We start from the raw sequence: 16695 nt of genomic DNA, 5'->3' as shown, positions 1-16695 counted from the left end.
CGTTTTTATATACATTGTCAGTGTTAAGATTACAATATACATATTTACATTGTAATTACATATGTTCGTATAAAAACTTAATACCATAAACATAAATATACAAAATACACAAATAATAGAACGCACATATAAAAGCATATATATACTTTGTAATTTTTATTAAACTGCAACAAATGCAATCAAAAAATAGTTTTATGCGTAAAAGAATGTGTGTAAATGTAAATATAAAGTACGAATAGTAATAACTGAATTTCGTTTTCTCGGTCTTAAAGTGAACTCTTTTTAAAGGATTTAAAAGTTAGAGATCCGACAAAAGCTCAACAACTCATCCTTGATGCTTTGTTGTTTCCAAAGTTGATAAAAAGTAGCAAATACCAGAAATAATAAACGTAGAAAGAAGCTCTTCTTATCACAAATCGGCTTACACTTCAAAGATTATAAAATTTTTTTTATCGAAGAATAATTACTACTTTTTTTTATTCATTACTTATAATTTATTTATTACTTATTACTTTTATTTATTACTCATTATTTATATACACTATTACAACTTTAAAAACCCAATAAGTTATCATCTCACATAAAACAATTGAATCCATGAATTTTAATATTAAACAAAGATATCAATTTCCTTATTTGACGAAACAACAAAGCAGGCAATACATAAGATGAAAGTCGCAGATTGCGTGAGTGGAAATCGAAACGTTTTTTACTTTATAAAAATGTTTGGTATACATAATCGTATGATAAGCTTTAATTCTGGAAATTCTGAGAAATGTAAATCTTACTTAAATTTGGGATCAACTTCTAAAAGACTAGCTATCTACCTTTAATTTGAAGTTGTTTTTTATCATTCTCTTTAATCATCAGCAGACTGTCGTTGAAGTAAATGTAGCGAAACGTTTTCACCGTCTTATAGTTAAAAATGGTTATGAATTACCTATAATACTGTCAGCAATAACTTAGATTAAAGCTTAAAAAGCGAGAGTCTACTCATAATTCAATCGTTGAATTAAAATTGGTTACCGGTAATTGATTTATCATTTGTTACCAACAATGATACTTCTAGAATTGGCACTTTGTCAAGAATAAAAACGAAACAATTCCAACACAAACACGTTCTTTATTATACTAATTTAAATGGAGACGTTTTTTCATGGACATATCACTTTTTACCGCGATTTGTATAGAAAACAAAAAACCAGGAAAACCTTGAAAGTATGGAGATGTTAACATTTCTGCTCAGCGATTGGTTCAGAAAATCTTTTCAAATCCAGGTTTAGAAATATTTTTAAAATGATAATCATAAATTGGATTGGACGAAAATTATAAAAATCTTAATACAATTAAAGCGTAAGTATAATTAATATCTTAAACTCAAAAAAGTGTCGAAACATCACAAAGATTAAAACAAAATCTTTGAGGATATCTCTGAGGATATCTATGGATCGCAACTTAATAAATTTTCAAAATAATATAAATAATTTTTTCAGGTCATAAAGTTTTTTTTTAAGTTGAAAAAATTGTGAGAAAAGTTTACTATGAATAAAAAATCGCGTTAAACTAAAAAAAAATTAATAGATACAAAGCCTAACAATTATAGTCGATCAAAAAAATTTTTTTATGTTAGTTAGCCTTCTCAAAACCGTGTAAAACGGGTTTAAATTACACAGCAGATTTGAAAAATTTAAACTTTGTTTTAAAATCGAAAGCTAAAATTCAAAAAGTTCAAATTTTTAAATTTTGCACAGTAATTTTATGTTACTATTTTTACTTTTAGGTCCTGAATATTTGACTTTTTTACGTCATATCAGCAACAATATAAGTTATTAAATTTTAGGCTGGATCATCAAGTTATAAAATGAAGAACTAAAGGAAGTTCTTGAACGTGTTTTTCAGCTTCAGCGCATTTATAACATAAATGCGCTGAAGCTGAAAAAAAAAAAATTTATGGAGTTGGTTCGTCAGCTGTTTCGAATTCCTTTTTAAATACTGATGACGTAGCATGAAAAGGAATTGGAAGACTAACTGGGATATTTTCCATTCGTGGTGTAAAACACGGTTGGCCCCTCAAGAGAGTTGCAGTAAATAGATCATAATCTACTGGGCCAGAATTCTTAAAGTCTCTACCTCCAACACCTAACAACGGCCACGCATCCATAGCAGTAAAGACAAAGCACAGGGTGCTTCTCGGACTGTTTGACGTATTCTTCGCAGAGCCGTGTACTACACGAGAATTGTGTATTAACAAACTTCCAGCAGGTGCTTCAAGGTAAACCACATTTTTTGGTCTATAATTCTTATCCGTAATAACTTGTGCAAATGTATTGCCAAAGAAATGTGAAAGAATAGGGCCTTTGTGTGAACCTGGAACTATTTGGAGACAACCTAAAAAGAGCAGAGCTACGCGTGAATTTTAAATACATTATTTAGTAAAATAAAGTAAAAAATAAAGCTTTTTTACCGTTGGATCTTGTCATGTCGTGTAACAGAACACTTGCCGTTAGAACACTGTCATTTGTATGAGGGAAAAATGCCCAGTCTTGGTGCCATCGTACTGCGGCCCCCTTGTAAGCAGGTTTTAGATTCAATTTATCTTGAGCGATATATCGGAAAGACGAACCAATCTGAAATAGAATATCAGTCATAGACACTATGCTAACTCATAACTTTAGCTTGTTTTCAGCATAAATTTAGCACATTTATAAAAAAAGTATTTATTGTTCTAAAAAAAAACTTTTTAATTCAAAAATAGAAAAAATTTAACTAAGTCTTCAATGCAGTCCAAAAGCTGTGGATGTCTTTGGAGATGATGAAATGTTTGATGGAGTTCGCAAGGAAACCTTATTCGATTTAGAACTACTTTTTCGCTTTCTTTGTCTTGCTCGAATTCGTATAGATCACTTTTTTCACCTGCTTCGAAGGATCTAAACGACCTGCAAAATATTCGTTGACAATCTGTAAAATATACTTAAACGACCTGCAAAATATACTTAAACGACCTGCAAAATATACGTTAACAATCTGTAAAATATACTTAAACGATCAGCAATAAATGTAAACAATCTGTAAAACCAGCGTAAAAAAGATAAACAAAACTTTGTAAACATTTCTTTGGACAAGAAAACGTTTTTGTAAAAAGGAATGTCAACTGAAACAATAAAAAAGCTTCCTTTCCTGATGTTTTTTTTTTAGGATTACCTCTCCTTGAGCTCTTCTAAAGCCGCTTTAGCTTGTCTCAATTCTCCTTCTGTCAATAAGTTCTCAACAACAGTGTATCCCTTCTCTTTATACTATCAAAAGAAACAATATTTTGATTTAGAAACCACAGTTTTATTTATTAATCAAGAGTCAAATCCAGTAAATTTACTTGCTTAATGAAGCGTTGTAAATTTCTGTTGGGACGAACAAGTAAATGGTTTTCATTGACAATATTTCTGTTATATTCAAAGCACAATTTTATGTTGATTTGGTTTGCTTCCCCGTCAAGTAAGTATCTACATCAATGACATCATTGAAATCACTGAAGCATTACTAAGAGTTTCTAACTTCTGTTTGGTAAGTTAGGTTTCTTATGGTTTTCTTTAGAAGCAAAATCTATCACTTCTAAGATTTCTTCATTTTATCACAAATACTTCTGAAAGATATTTTGTTTAAAATTGACCACGTAAGCAAGAATGCAGAATCCTTAATGAATCATTGAAAACTCATAAAAATGAAGATGTTGTATTAAAATTTGGCACCGATCCATTTTATTCACAAGAGTTACGAGACAAGATCGGCTTTTTCTTTTTTTTTTTTTTTGTACTCTAAAGGTGTTGATGAACCATTGAATGACGATGCAAAATTCAAAATCAATTTTTTTTTAAATGTAAAGCTGCTTCAACATTTTTGTTGCCGCAGCTTTGCATTAAAAAAGAAAAAAACTTACTGAAAGATTCAAAATACTTGATTCCTACATGGAGATATTTGATTTATTGATTATCAAAGAGAAACTACATAATCTTATTTCAAATAAACTAAGGAATACTTGTAAAAATGTAGAGGCTTTCGTGACAGAATCTACAAGAACAGGGTTGTTAATCATAATGTGCTGCATTCAAAGAGACCTTTTTTAAAGAAATAAAACTAAAAAACGATTAAATGCAATTTAGAAAATGTAATAAATTGCTTCCATGTCTATAATCAAAATTTTTCAAATTTTTTGTCCCATTAAGTATTTTACTCATTCAACCAGTTTCCAATTAAGTAACCGCAAAAGGAATATTTTCAAAGTTCGTGAAGGCTACAAATTTTAGGTACAAAAAAATAGCTTTAACTACTATTGTAAACGAAATGGTTTACTTCATTTTGAATTAAAATGCTGACTGTTAAAAAAGTAGAACCTTGCACTATTTTGTTTCAAGTAATGAGTTCGTTTCCGCGAAAATGATGAGCTCGTTTCCGCGCGCAAAGTAAGGTTGAAAACTCTTTTTAATTGTAAAGTTGAATTAGAAGTGTTTTACAAGTAAAAGTTTTTTTTATTTATTGTAATTCAGTAACGCAATGCCCAGTCACTTTTCATACGGGTTAACAAGCAGTATGCAGTGCTTATTTGATTTAGAAATTTACTTTAAAAGCTTTGTTAAAATTAATTGAATCGTTGTAATTCGAACAGCTAAAATTACTTTTTATAAACTTTGTACTTCTGGAAATATTTAAGTAAAAGTAAACACAAATGATTTAATCCCAAACCTGTTCAACTTGATCTGAAGTCAAATACTTATGAGTGTTGCTGTAATTTCGAAAGCATCTATTCATTAAAGTTCGACAACAACCTAAGGGTGATGCAATTATTTTGTGTACAACCACCATTTTCCCAAAAAAACAACTAATAAAATTACACAAAAATCGATCTCCGTAACCTGGTTACAAATATTTGTATTTGCAGAGCAACAACTATCGCATTTCAAAGGGACGACCGCCACTCAAACATTTCAAATGAGTAAATAACGATATTTGTTTCTCAAACGGAGTATTGTTATTTATTCATTTTTTTACATCAGCGTTTTTTATCATCAGCGTTTACTGCAAAAACAATCCTTTATCTTCAAATGTTGTTCGTTAAAAAAGCTTTTATTGTTACTTTTTGAAGAATTTTATTGAAATAGGGTTTCGCTTCACTGATCTCAAAATATAACTGGATAGCGTTTTCTATTGTTTTTTTTTTTAAATTTGAAGTCAAAATTGGCCTCCGAATATGGGGGGGATCAGAGCTTTTAGCGGTGACCGATGTACATTTTATAAGGCTTTACAGAAATATGAAAGAAAATAATTAAACAGAGCTTTAAAAGAAAAACAAGACTATGAAATAAATTTTTAAAAAGTTTAAAGAAATGAAATGATTTTAAAAAAATTAGACAGTTAAAGAAATTAATAATTTAAATGTTAAAGTTCAAAATATTCAATATAATTTTTAAGTGCAATTTACAATTAATATTTATGCATAATTTATGTAACTTTTAGTTCTTAGTTACCCAATGCAGAGAAGTTTTAGTTCTTAGTTACCCAATGCAGGAAGGTTGATAACATAACTGTATGGTAAACGGCAGTGGTGTCTACTTACAACTGAGAATTTTTATATTTTCAATTCTTGCAGTAAGATACCGGATGTACATGCTGCATGAACTATTAGCAAAGTGCTTTGAACACACACAACTCAGGGGTTCCTTGTAGGATTATTTAATACATAAATATAATTAATGGATATAATATTTAATAAGAATATTAATTACAAAATATGATTTTTTAAATATTGTATATTATTTTATATATTATTCTTTGTAATATTCCAGCTCTCAATAATTGAGTCAACTGTTTTTTACTTGTTATTCAAAACAACTTTAAAAATTATTAAGGGAATTTTTTGAACACACATGTATGTTATCAAGCATCATCGACATGCAAGTTGTTAAAAAATGTATGATACATATAAATTTATATCTTTAAATGTTAATTATCCCTTAAAGTTTAGGAATAATCACTCCTAGTTTAAGATAAAAATGCACATGTAAAAACTCCTTAAAAAAAAGTTCATAATCTCTTAATAAATTTTTGAATGTAGAAATATTTAATGAACAAACTTCTTATATGTTTAACTGATAACCATTTATTTTCACTGACTAAACTTATTTAAGAAAACCATGCAAAAATACGTCTTTATCACCTGGGTAAAGAACAAACTGCCCCTATTCAAAAAGCAATGAAAAATATTTTTATTGTATGATATGATATATGATTATATAAATATAGGGTAAAGAAGTCTAATAACGCGACCCTTTTATACTTAGTTGATTATTATGTTAACTCTACATTTTTGAAAAAAATCTTTTTTTGATTAGTTAGTATGATTATTTAGCTCTAGAAATATCATAGATTTATTGCTCACACCTAAAACAATTTCGAGGAAACATCATTTTTCTCAAAACGGTACTAATGGCGATATAAGCCTCATATGCGTCCAATATCGCCACCCAGGTTTTTTTTTATATTTCGTTATTCATAACGCAGATTACGTTAATGAAACGAATAAAAAATGAATCATTATTCCTAAAATCATATTATTTGTTTAACTTTTTATTACAAATCTAATCGTTTAGTCACTTTCGCTACTTGATGTACACCCTACTTTGTACAAAGTGCATAGGCCACTTTTTATGATGCTTCCTTTATCACAGTGCTCATGGAACCAAGTTCTGCATCCAATGCATTGAATCCAATCATCTTTTTTTCGTTTGTCGTTGTAAAAGAGTCCGCAATCACCACAAAACGTATCTTTGTCATTCTTACTTCTCTTTTTCGATGATTTTCGAATTTCAGGTGATGGAATTGTTGAACCAATACTAGATGCAGAGTCTACAGATCCAGGTTCCAAAGTACTTAAGAATTTTAAAATCTAAATTTTTTGTTACATTTTTTTAAACCTTCAACATTAAATTACAAGCTTCGAGTGCAATTACAACACGTCTTCACAAAACCTCAATATCGAAAATCAAAATAAACATGTAGCGCTATTAACCCATTCCAGTCAGGCGATATTGGCCAGATATCAATGCTTTATGTAAAAAGGGTTTTTTTTGTTTATATTGTGAACATTGCTTACTTTCAAAAATCAAATAATTTATTGGGCACATGAATAAACAAAAATAACAATAAAAAATTGATTTTAATTAACTAAAAAATGGATTTATCTAAGAAGTTCTGACAATGTTTTCTAAATTGCGCCACTAAATGTTGAGCCAACTTTAAAAAATGAAATGGTGGTATTAGACTACTTTACCCTATACATACATATATATACATATATATATATATATATATATATATATATATATATATATATATATATATATATATATATATATATATATATATATATATATATATATATATATATATACAGTGGTGGAAAAAACAATAAATACACTATCTAAACATTTAGAAAAATGCTTTTTATTCAGAGCAATTGATGTTAACTGATATTAATTTTTATGTTTTTATAAACTTTATTGTTAAAAATCATATTTTTAAAAAAATTATGAAGTTTTTCTCAATTTTTCTAATGTTACAAACAATTTTGTTTAAAGTAGCCGGAAATTTGCTGGAAAAAATAATAAATACAGAAATGGTTCATTTGATCGTATATTTGAAAAAATCAAGAACATTCAATGTTTATGAAACAAATATTTAACAAAAATAATTAAAAACAATTAACAACAAAAACAAACTTTTCTTTTTTTCTGTAAAAGGTTTATCAATCACTTAATGTAATATTTACAAAAATTGCCTAATATTTTGTTGCATGTCCTTTATTTTTTTTAACTTCAAATAGTCTTTTGGGCATGCTGTTGACCAATTTATGACATTTTGATAGTGGAATAACGTACCATGATGTTTTCACAGCCTCCCACAGATCCCTTTTGTTCCGAGGCTTTTATTTTGCAATCTCATTCTTTACAATTTTCCATAAATTTTCTATTGGATTTAATCTGGCGACTGTGCTGGCCAGTCCTACTGTCTTATACCATTATTTTGGAACCATCTTTTTGTGATTGAAGCTGCATGTTTTGGATTGTTATTTTGTTAAAATATCCAGAGCAACGGCATGTTATGCTCAGCATAAAGAAGCATTATTTCTTCAAGTATATTAGAATAAATATCAGCTGTCACAGTGTCTGTTGTTAAGTAGATAGGGCCGATACCAGATGACGAGAAACATCCCCACACCATAATGCTTCCACCACCAAATTTAAGTGTTTTCTTAGTGTAATGTGGGTCAAACTCTTTATTTGGTGGCCTGCGGACAAACTGCTTACCATCTGATCCAAAGATATTAAATTTAGATTCATCTGTCCACAAAGTTGTGCCCCATTTCTTATATGCCCATGCAGAATATTTATGACAAAACTCTTTTCTGGCTTTTATATGTCGTTTTTTCAATAAAGGCACACTTCTAATTAGAGGACGTTTAGTTAAAGCTAATTTGAAAACAAATTAGCTTTAACTAAACGTCCTCTAATTGTTCGTGCTGTTACATTTAACTCTAAGTTTTTTTTAATGGTGCTGCTGGAGATAAATGGATCTTTTTTAGCTTCACGAATAATTTATTTATTTTCTCTGTAATTTGTTATTATTATAATAATGTAATTTGTTATTATTCAGTAGCGTAGGAAAGTCATATCAGTTTGAGGAGGAGTGACTAAAGCAGCCAGGGTTGAAGATTTGACGGGGAAGGCAGAGGAAAGTGACCCTCCTCTTAAATAAATATGGGAGAGAGGCTATAACCCCCTCCCAATCCTCTTCCCACGAGGTATTAATAATAACCAGAGTCAAACACATATTTGAAAAGTAGAACAGTTGAAAATTAAAGAAAAAAAAAAAATTAATCATTATTATGTTTATTATTTTTTCCAGCAAATTTCCGGCTACTATAAACAAAATTGTTAGTAGCATGAGAAAAATTGAAAAAAACTTCATAATTTTTTTAAAAATATAGTTTTTAACAATAAGGTTTATAAAAATATAAAAATTAATATCAGTTAACATCAAATGCTGGGAATAAAACGCATTTTTATAAATGTTTAGATAGTGCATTTATTATTTTTTTCCACCTCTGTATTTGTGTTGACAACAAATAAAAATAGGGTCTTAATAGGCAATGCTTTTATTTTACGGACTGATTTTATAACTTGATCATCGTCAATATCAGAGTTCGAAACTACAGCACAAACAATAATTTATGAACATATATTTCAAGTATCAACGTAAATTAAAGACTGATACAAATGCATGACTGTACAGCAAGTATTTACTCTGGGTCATTAATTTCTTTGACCTTTCTGTTTTCATTCGCAAGTTCATCTTAATGACGATATTTGAGGGATATTTTTGGAAAACTATCCGATATAAATGAACAAGAAAAGGGAGATTTTTTTAAGAGATAACTATTATCATTTTGTCGATATGATAATAGTTATCTCTCCGAAAAATTTATTTATGTTGCGAGAAACCTAAAATACTGGCCAGATTTAATGCCCTTATTATAATCTGTTTTTATATGCCCTTATTATATTTAGTGTCCCTACTTAACTTTTAAATAATAAAAACATTTATACATGAAACCTTAAAAAAACTACTTATAAATTTGCCTTTCAAAGAATCTCTTCTTCTTAAATGGGTGTCTCCAAGTGTAAAAACGTCTTCTCCTTACTACTATGTTTAGGCTATTTCTAAATTGGTTTAAGAAAGAAACCCGAGAACCCCATCCAAATAAAAATCCCCCCCTCCTTCCCAAAAAAAGAAAAAGAAAAAAAAACAAAAATCTTTTGATTAAATTAAAAGATTGCCTCTCCCAAGTCCCTAATCGTCAGTTGTTGTAAGTAGGGGAAAACCTCAATGAATGGAACAGTTTTAGCAAAATGCATTTTAAACGTAGATAAAATTGTTTAATATATATATTTAAATATGTTTGACAACCACCGACTCTTGCTCAATGATATAGTAAAACAAAAAAATTGGATTTGCATTTGGCTATTGGTAAAAAGAGAGTTTTATTGGAGCATGACATTTGTCCTATTCATTAAGTATGTCTCATTGAATGGGACAAAAGAATTAAAAGAATTTTAAATTAAAATACATTAAAGAATTAAAAATGAACGTATTTAATCAACCATTTTTCAAATTAGTTTATTAATTGTAAATGTAGTTAAATATATAGATACATATATAAAGACCGCACAAAAATGTTTTTAACTTTAAACTTTTTAACTCTAATTTAATTTCAATCAAAGTAGAATTTTCTCATTTTAGAATATTATATTTAGTTATTTTTATTTAAGTAAAATATTAAAGTGTAAAGTGTGTAAATAATACCCATTACCCATGGGGGTAAAAATAAGGGACTGCAGCATCCCTCTGCTGAGCTGTAAATAATTTTTTATTAAATTCATTCAATTAGCAGTATTTTGTCCCATTCAATATGCGCATCACTTTATCCAAAAATGATTAGTCACACCAAAAACACCATTATTTAAGCTTGAATGTTTTATACACTGTAGTACTAGAGACTGCTATCTATTTAAGGATGGAACTACTATAGAATGCCGGTTCTGGCGCATTGATACTCCTTAAGTATGGGAGTGTTGTGTGACATGGAAAGGTTAATATAATGTGTATTCAATTATTTCCAAGATGGCGTCTTTTTTTAAAATTCTTATCAAGAAGAAGTATAAAAATAATCATGTTATTTCTGTACCCTTCAAGATGCCTAAATTTTTTTTAAGATGTTAATTCAATTTTCTTAACATGTGCAATGATTTAAAAATCTTTCTTACCTCAGTGACTTACCGTCTTGTAGTGTCCAATAGCCAAGGTGGTGTGATCATTTAATAGGATCCTTTTGTCATCTTTTGCGCTGAGTGCAACTTTGTTGATTTCTTCAGTGTAGATGTCGTGAAGATGAGATCTGAAAACGTTCATGGTTGCAAGTTGTTCATTTCCACTCATTAAGCAGTCTTTAAAATGTTGGTGAGTAAGCTTATTTTTGACCACGTTCTTTTTCATCCCTTTGCATTTTTTGTGTTCATCTTTAGTGATTTTGTAAGAGTAGAGCTTGGGTCGAAGTCCAACAAATTCTTTAATTATTTTTCCTCCGGCTTCGTCTTTGAACATGCCGATGGTCTTATTATTTAATCCTACTTCAAAGCCAACGTTTTCAATGGCAGGATGGTTATTAGAAAAGTTGCTCGTGTCAAACATGTTTTTTAGATCGTTAGAAATGTCTTTGAAAAAATCATCCGTTTCGATTTCGTAAAAAAGTGAGTCAGTGTCAGTCATGAGCAACTTGGCTTTATCACCGTATTTAGGTTTGATGTATCCGTAATGGAAATCAAACATCAAAGTTTTGCTCAAATCGAGGATGCTCATTCCCAAGTAAAAAGGTTTGTCGTAAAAGCATTTTGTTTTTTCCATGTGAACCGCGATTAAGTTTTCATCAAAAATGGTGTTTCGTTTATAACGAGGGACTTTGGATAATTTTAAAGCTTCTTTTTTTGTGGTGATAAGTCTGACATCAACGCGCTTTAGAATATTTTCCATTGTTTTTCCAAAGACGGAGTTGTTCATGAGTTTGAAAAATTCCTTATCAGATTCGTTGGTAGCTTTTGTTCTCTCCTTGGTGTTGAGGTCAATGTATTCTTTCATGAAAGGTTCTTCTTTAAAGGTGATACCTCTGTGAATTTTGGTGATGACTAAACCTAATTGTTCATAAAGTTTTAGGTTTTCATGATGAACGACGTATTTTATTTTATTGTTTAAATTTGGAACGAGCTTATCTACTTTTCCAATGGTTAATCTTTCAGGAGCCAAAGGGTAGTCGTTGTGTAAATCGTGAAGCTCTTCAGGATAGCTCAAATCGACTTCAAGTATGCATGGCATGCTACGCCAATTTTGAAGATCATTCATCCATCTGAATCCTCCAACGGGAAGAGGTTTGCTCATAGCCCATCCGTATAAATTGTTGGCGTCTAAATACTGAAGGAACTTCGATGGTTTTGAAGGATCATATTTGTTCATGTATTTGTTGTTAGCATTTCCAAGTTGGTTTGAGATCATGCTGATTCCACCGCGTATTCCTTTTCGGATCATGTTGAGCATGTCAATATCGGTTATCAATTCCAATTTAATTTTAGTTTTCTTTAACATGGCGTCCCAGGCTAATCCAGGAGAGGTGTAATACCAGGCGGGATCAAGACCGTAACATTTTATGCATACGTCTCTAAAATTTTCAAAGGCATCTGCAAGAATCAGCACGTCAGACTTGTTGTATAGCTCGTGGTAGTCTTTAAACGTTTTGCATCCAAATTCTTTATAAACGTTTTGTGCATGCGCGTAGTCTTCCTCTTTTGCTGGTTCATCTTCCAGTTTGGAATAAAAGGCTTCTTTTGGAGGCAATTGCGTTTCGGAAAACTTTTCAATGGAGTCTACCCATTCGTAAAGGTAAATGCCTTTTTTTCTTATCAAGTTGAACTGTTTATCTTCAGGAAAATATTTTTTAACGTTTTTGCATTGATCGTCGGTTAGATTTTTAGCCAGTTTTTCTAATTTGTCAGGCATGAATCTGGTGGTGTCAATAAACCTTATTTCTTTCCAAACTCCTTGAAGTTTACCTTTCTCATCGATAAAGTCTCTCACTTTGATTTTTTTCGAGAAGCTGATGTAATTTTCTTCATTGTTTGGGATGCAATTGAGCTTTCCACCTAATTTCTTGATGAATAAATGGTAGTCGTAGCCAGACAAGTTATGAAAGGCAACGGGAATAAATTTTGGAATTTTATAATCAATGTTGCATTTGTTATGAGCAGCACCACGGTACTTTCCAGTCAAATGGCAGTGGTCCCATACTTTATCACCGTTAAGATCTTTATTGCAAATATGACATTCAGTTGCATCTTCAAACTTCTTCTTGTCCTCATCAGTCTTGTGTTTCTTTTTTTCCCAGTGTTTTTGTAGTAAATCGCTGTCGTTCCAAATATTTTTAAGGTCTGCTTCAAGCATGGTAATAAATTTTTTAGCCACGTCATCGTCATCGCTTTTAGCTGTGTAAGTTTCAAGCTTTCCCTTGTAAATGGTTTTGTCGTAGCATTTGATATAATAGACGATAGAACTTGGAACGTGTTTTTGATATTGTTTGGTGTATGACTGTTTTAAGTCAGGGGTGCAAGTGTTGATGGTCTTGATAAAACTTTCAAAGTCAGCATAGATCACAAACGGATGTCTCATACCCTTTTGAAAGTTTTTAAACTCAAGGGTCGACCCTTCTTTAGGAAGATCAATTCTCATTGGAGCATTATCATAGCAGTATTCTCGATGGGTTTGAAGCTTTTCTTCTTGGTCAAAACCTTGCATGCACCTTCTGCAAAAATATCTTTTTTGTTGACGAGCTGATGCTGATGAACCGGCAAACCGACTGAAATTTTTAATGAGACAATAATGGCTGTTTTTTTCGTTTGAAATATACAACAAATCAACACAGTGCTTTCGGTCCATAAAATCAGATACTCGCAAAGGTTGAGGTTCTTTTTCTTCATACTCATAGACGTTCACGCTTATGGTTGGATTATTCACTTCAAACTTGTCGATTTTATGGTAGTCAACAGGAAATTTTATTCCATCCCAATCGAGCTCTTCTGATTTTAGAATCAAGTCATCATCAATTCTTTCGTTGTCTCTATTTTTCATGTTAAGAGCTCTGGCAACACACCACTTGAAACATTCATTGTCTTTGTTTTCCATGTTGATGATGGCTTTTTTGTTTTTCAACTTTGGAGTTAGCTCCATGTAGGAAGAACCGCTTAGAGGTTTGAAATCGATAAAGTTGATATCCATTTTTAAAATCTTGGACATGACACCATTGGATCCCAACTTGTTGCATTTGACACTATTTTCCAAGATTTTTTCTTCCATTTTACTTATCAACTCTCTTACATCTGTAGCTGCTAGAATAATTTCCGAGTTGGATGAGAAGTTTGCTGTTTGAGTAATTTCTTCACCAGTCAAGATGCTTACAGATTTCATTTCGCATGTTAAGATAATCCTTACTTTTGTGTTTCTTTCTCCTTCCCTGGTTTGAATGGCAGACTCCCTCACCCTATTAAAAAAGGTTTCAAGGTCTTGGTATTGAGAAGAAGGCGTGTAAGAAAATTGTCTAACAGCACGCTCCATTGCATGCTTGGTCATATTAAATTTTACTGTAAAAGGTTTTGGAGCACCAAATACAAGACCTTTGAGAGAATTGATTGTTTCTTCAACTCCATTTCTCACGCTGCTCACTGCATTTTTCACCTTATTCGGAATGAATGGATCAACGAGAGCATTTAGTTGGTTAAAGCCGTTAGATACAGTCGTTGCAATTTTTGAAAACCATCTTGGTGCGGGAACCGGTCTAGGTGCAATAACGTTTGTTGAATCAACAACAGGTGTGTCAAGGATGGATGGTTCAGGTCTTGTCACTTGATTTCGCAAGCGAGCAGGTCCGAATGAAATCAAGTCATTGGAAACGGGACGAGGAGCAGGAATCGGCCTCGGAGCAGGCAAAGGTCTCGCCTCAGTCGTGCGTCTACGAGCAACATGTTGAGGACCATACCCAATGATGGGCTTTGTATTTTCTATAGCTGCAATGAGCTCAGCTTTTCTCATTCTTGAGATGCCTTTGACACCTCGGTCATTAGCCATCTCTTTTAACGCTTTCATATCTAGTTTATCCATTTTATAAAGGGAAAAAAATATTTAACCCATTTTCATTTTTTTTATGCCGTGATCAAAAATTTTAATTTTCAGCAAAATTAAAATCTCGTTACAACTTAATCACTTTTATTTGATAACCGTGTTTATTGTCAAAGTATTTCCAGTAGTGACCCGTTTCTTTTCTTAATTGGTAATGAGACTTGTATTCAGTCACCTCACCTGTCTCCACATGGGTAATTTTATAAATGATAGGATGTTTTCTAATTTCAACAAGTTTTTGCCATTTAGGATCGACAGGCTTTTCCTCTTTTTTAGGCTTTCTCGGTCTTCCAACAGGTTTCCTTTCTTTTACCTTTAACATTAATTCGTCTTTATCGAGCAAATTATTTTCAAGCGCGATCATTGTCAATGCCAACAAATTGTTTGATGTTTGTATAACACCATTTTCCCTCAGCAACTCTCTCAATTCCTTTTTTGTGTAATGCATTTTTATTACTGAAAGATTTTATTCTTCTTAATTCAGTTTTTTCAATTCTTCAAAAAGAATTAAAAAATGATCTTAAAATTTAAATCCTTTCATTTTTCCAGTAATGGCAAATTGGCATATATCTGAATGAATATAATTAAATGTTTTTAAAAACTTAGACCAATTATGATATTGTTCAAGTCCTTTAGGGCTTAATATTCCTTCTCAATGATAAAAATGTAAAACAGTCACTGTTTTTAAAATTGGAAACACTTCTTTAAACGGTACTCCTTTAAGAATTTCTTTAAAAGTGATTTTTACTTCTTTTGGAATTTTTTCAACATCGTTAAATAATGATAACAGAATTGGTGACTTTGTTTTGTATGAAGTTGGATTATCGTTAAGAGCATTTAAAAGATCACTCCCTTTAAACAAGTGAACTTCTAGTTCTTCAGTATTTGAACCGTTAGCCATCTTTTTTAAATGCTGTCAATTATTTATCCCGAATTCAATTTTTTTCAATTCTTTAAAAAGAATTAAAAAATCGTAGATTTTCCAGTGATCATGAAATGATCTTAAAAATTCAAAGAATCTTAAAAAGAATAATTGGCAAAAATTTCGCCTATTGAGTCGTATACATGCGCTTGACCCATTTCATCAAATCTAATTGTATACTTTCTTCCACACTCGTCATGTGCAGTAAATTCGCATCCAGCCGCATGAATTTCTTTGTATTCATCAAACAGATGCGCACGACCAATGACATCAAATTCAATCACATACTTCCTTTCCATCTTTTTTAATCGTCGTAAATTATTTATCTCGAGTTCAATTTTTTAGGATCTTTTAGATCCATGGAAATCTGCGATTTTTAATTCTTCAAAAAGAATCAAAAAGGGTGATTTCAAGGCCTTAGTTCATCCAATTCGATTAATAAAATGGCGAGGTCGATTTGATTTTTCATCTCTTTTAGAGATTCATAGTCTCTCATCAGCAGTTCCTCTTCACCAAAGAGTTGGATCATTCGGTAATGTTCTCCATCAAGGGCATGAACTATATCTCCTTCATAAACCGCATCATTAAACATTTCACTGTGTTTACCTAAGATATATTTTAGATGATAAATATCGTGTTCAAAAAGCCTTTTTATTTTGCATATGTCTTTTTTACTCAAATCACTGCTCACAATTTCATCAAACAGCTGATTTCTGAGAAAGCAGAGGCCTTTAATCATTTTGTGAATTGGCATGTAGTTCTTTTCAAACGCATCTTTCATCAACGGCCTACTCAGTTTCAAATAAACTTTAAGTTCAAGCTTGTAAATTTTTTTAAGCATTTTTCCAGACTGTCTGAGCATGTTAAGCGTGCTTTGCATGTTATCCATCTTTTTTAATCGCTGTCAATTATTTTACTCGAATTCAATTTTTTTCAGCAAACTTTTTCACTTG

At 31.0% G+C, this 16695-nt stretch overlaps 1 protein-coding gene and 2 long non-coding RNA genes across 3 annotated transcripts; 2 read left to right on the top strand and 1 right to left on the bottom strand.

Annotated features, from left to right (window-relative positions):
• Positions 1-637: 637 nt before the first annotated feature.
• LOC149890681 (uncharacterized) lies at positions 638-3177 on the top strand. The gene is made up of 2 exons (XR_016451345.1): positions 638-1277; positions 1841-3177. It is a non-coding gene; the product is annotated as an uncharacterized LOC149890681 (long non-coding RNA).
• On the bottom strand, positions 1277-5079 carry LOC145202399 (uncharacterized). Its single transcript, XM_090083528.1, has 5 exons — positions 4735-5079; positions 3202-3293; positions 2768-2936; positions 2465-2627; positions 1277-2388 (listed from the first exon to the last, which is right to left on the bottom strand). Exons 1-5 carry the CDS (start codon positions 4852-4854, stop codon positions 1949-1951), a joined length of 984 nt encoding a protein of 327 aa, XP_089939654.1. The 5' UTR covers positions 4855-5079; the 3' UTR covers positions 1277-1948.
• Positions 3208-4992, top strand: LOC149890680 (uncharacterized). Its single transcript, XR_016451346.1, has 2 exons — positions 3208-3489; positions 3589-4992. It is a non-coding gene; the product is annotated as an uncharacterized LOC149890680 (long non-coding RNA).
• Positions 5080-16695: the final 11616 nt, after the last annotated feature.

The sequence above is a fragment of the Hydra viridissima genome, unplaced genomic scaffold (genome assembly GCF_058129835.1).
Source record: "Hydra viridissima isolate aposymbiotic clone 2 unplaced genomic scaffold, HvirCarnegie_v1 scaffold_3, whole genome shotgun sequence".
Lineage (NCBI taxonomy): Eukaryota > Metazoa > Cnidaria > Hydrozoa > Anthoathecata > Hydridae > Hydra > Hydra viridissima.
Note: the sequence above shows the minus strand (reverse complement) of the source record. Positions and strands in the feature narration are given on the sequence as shown.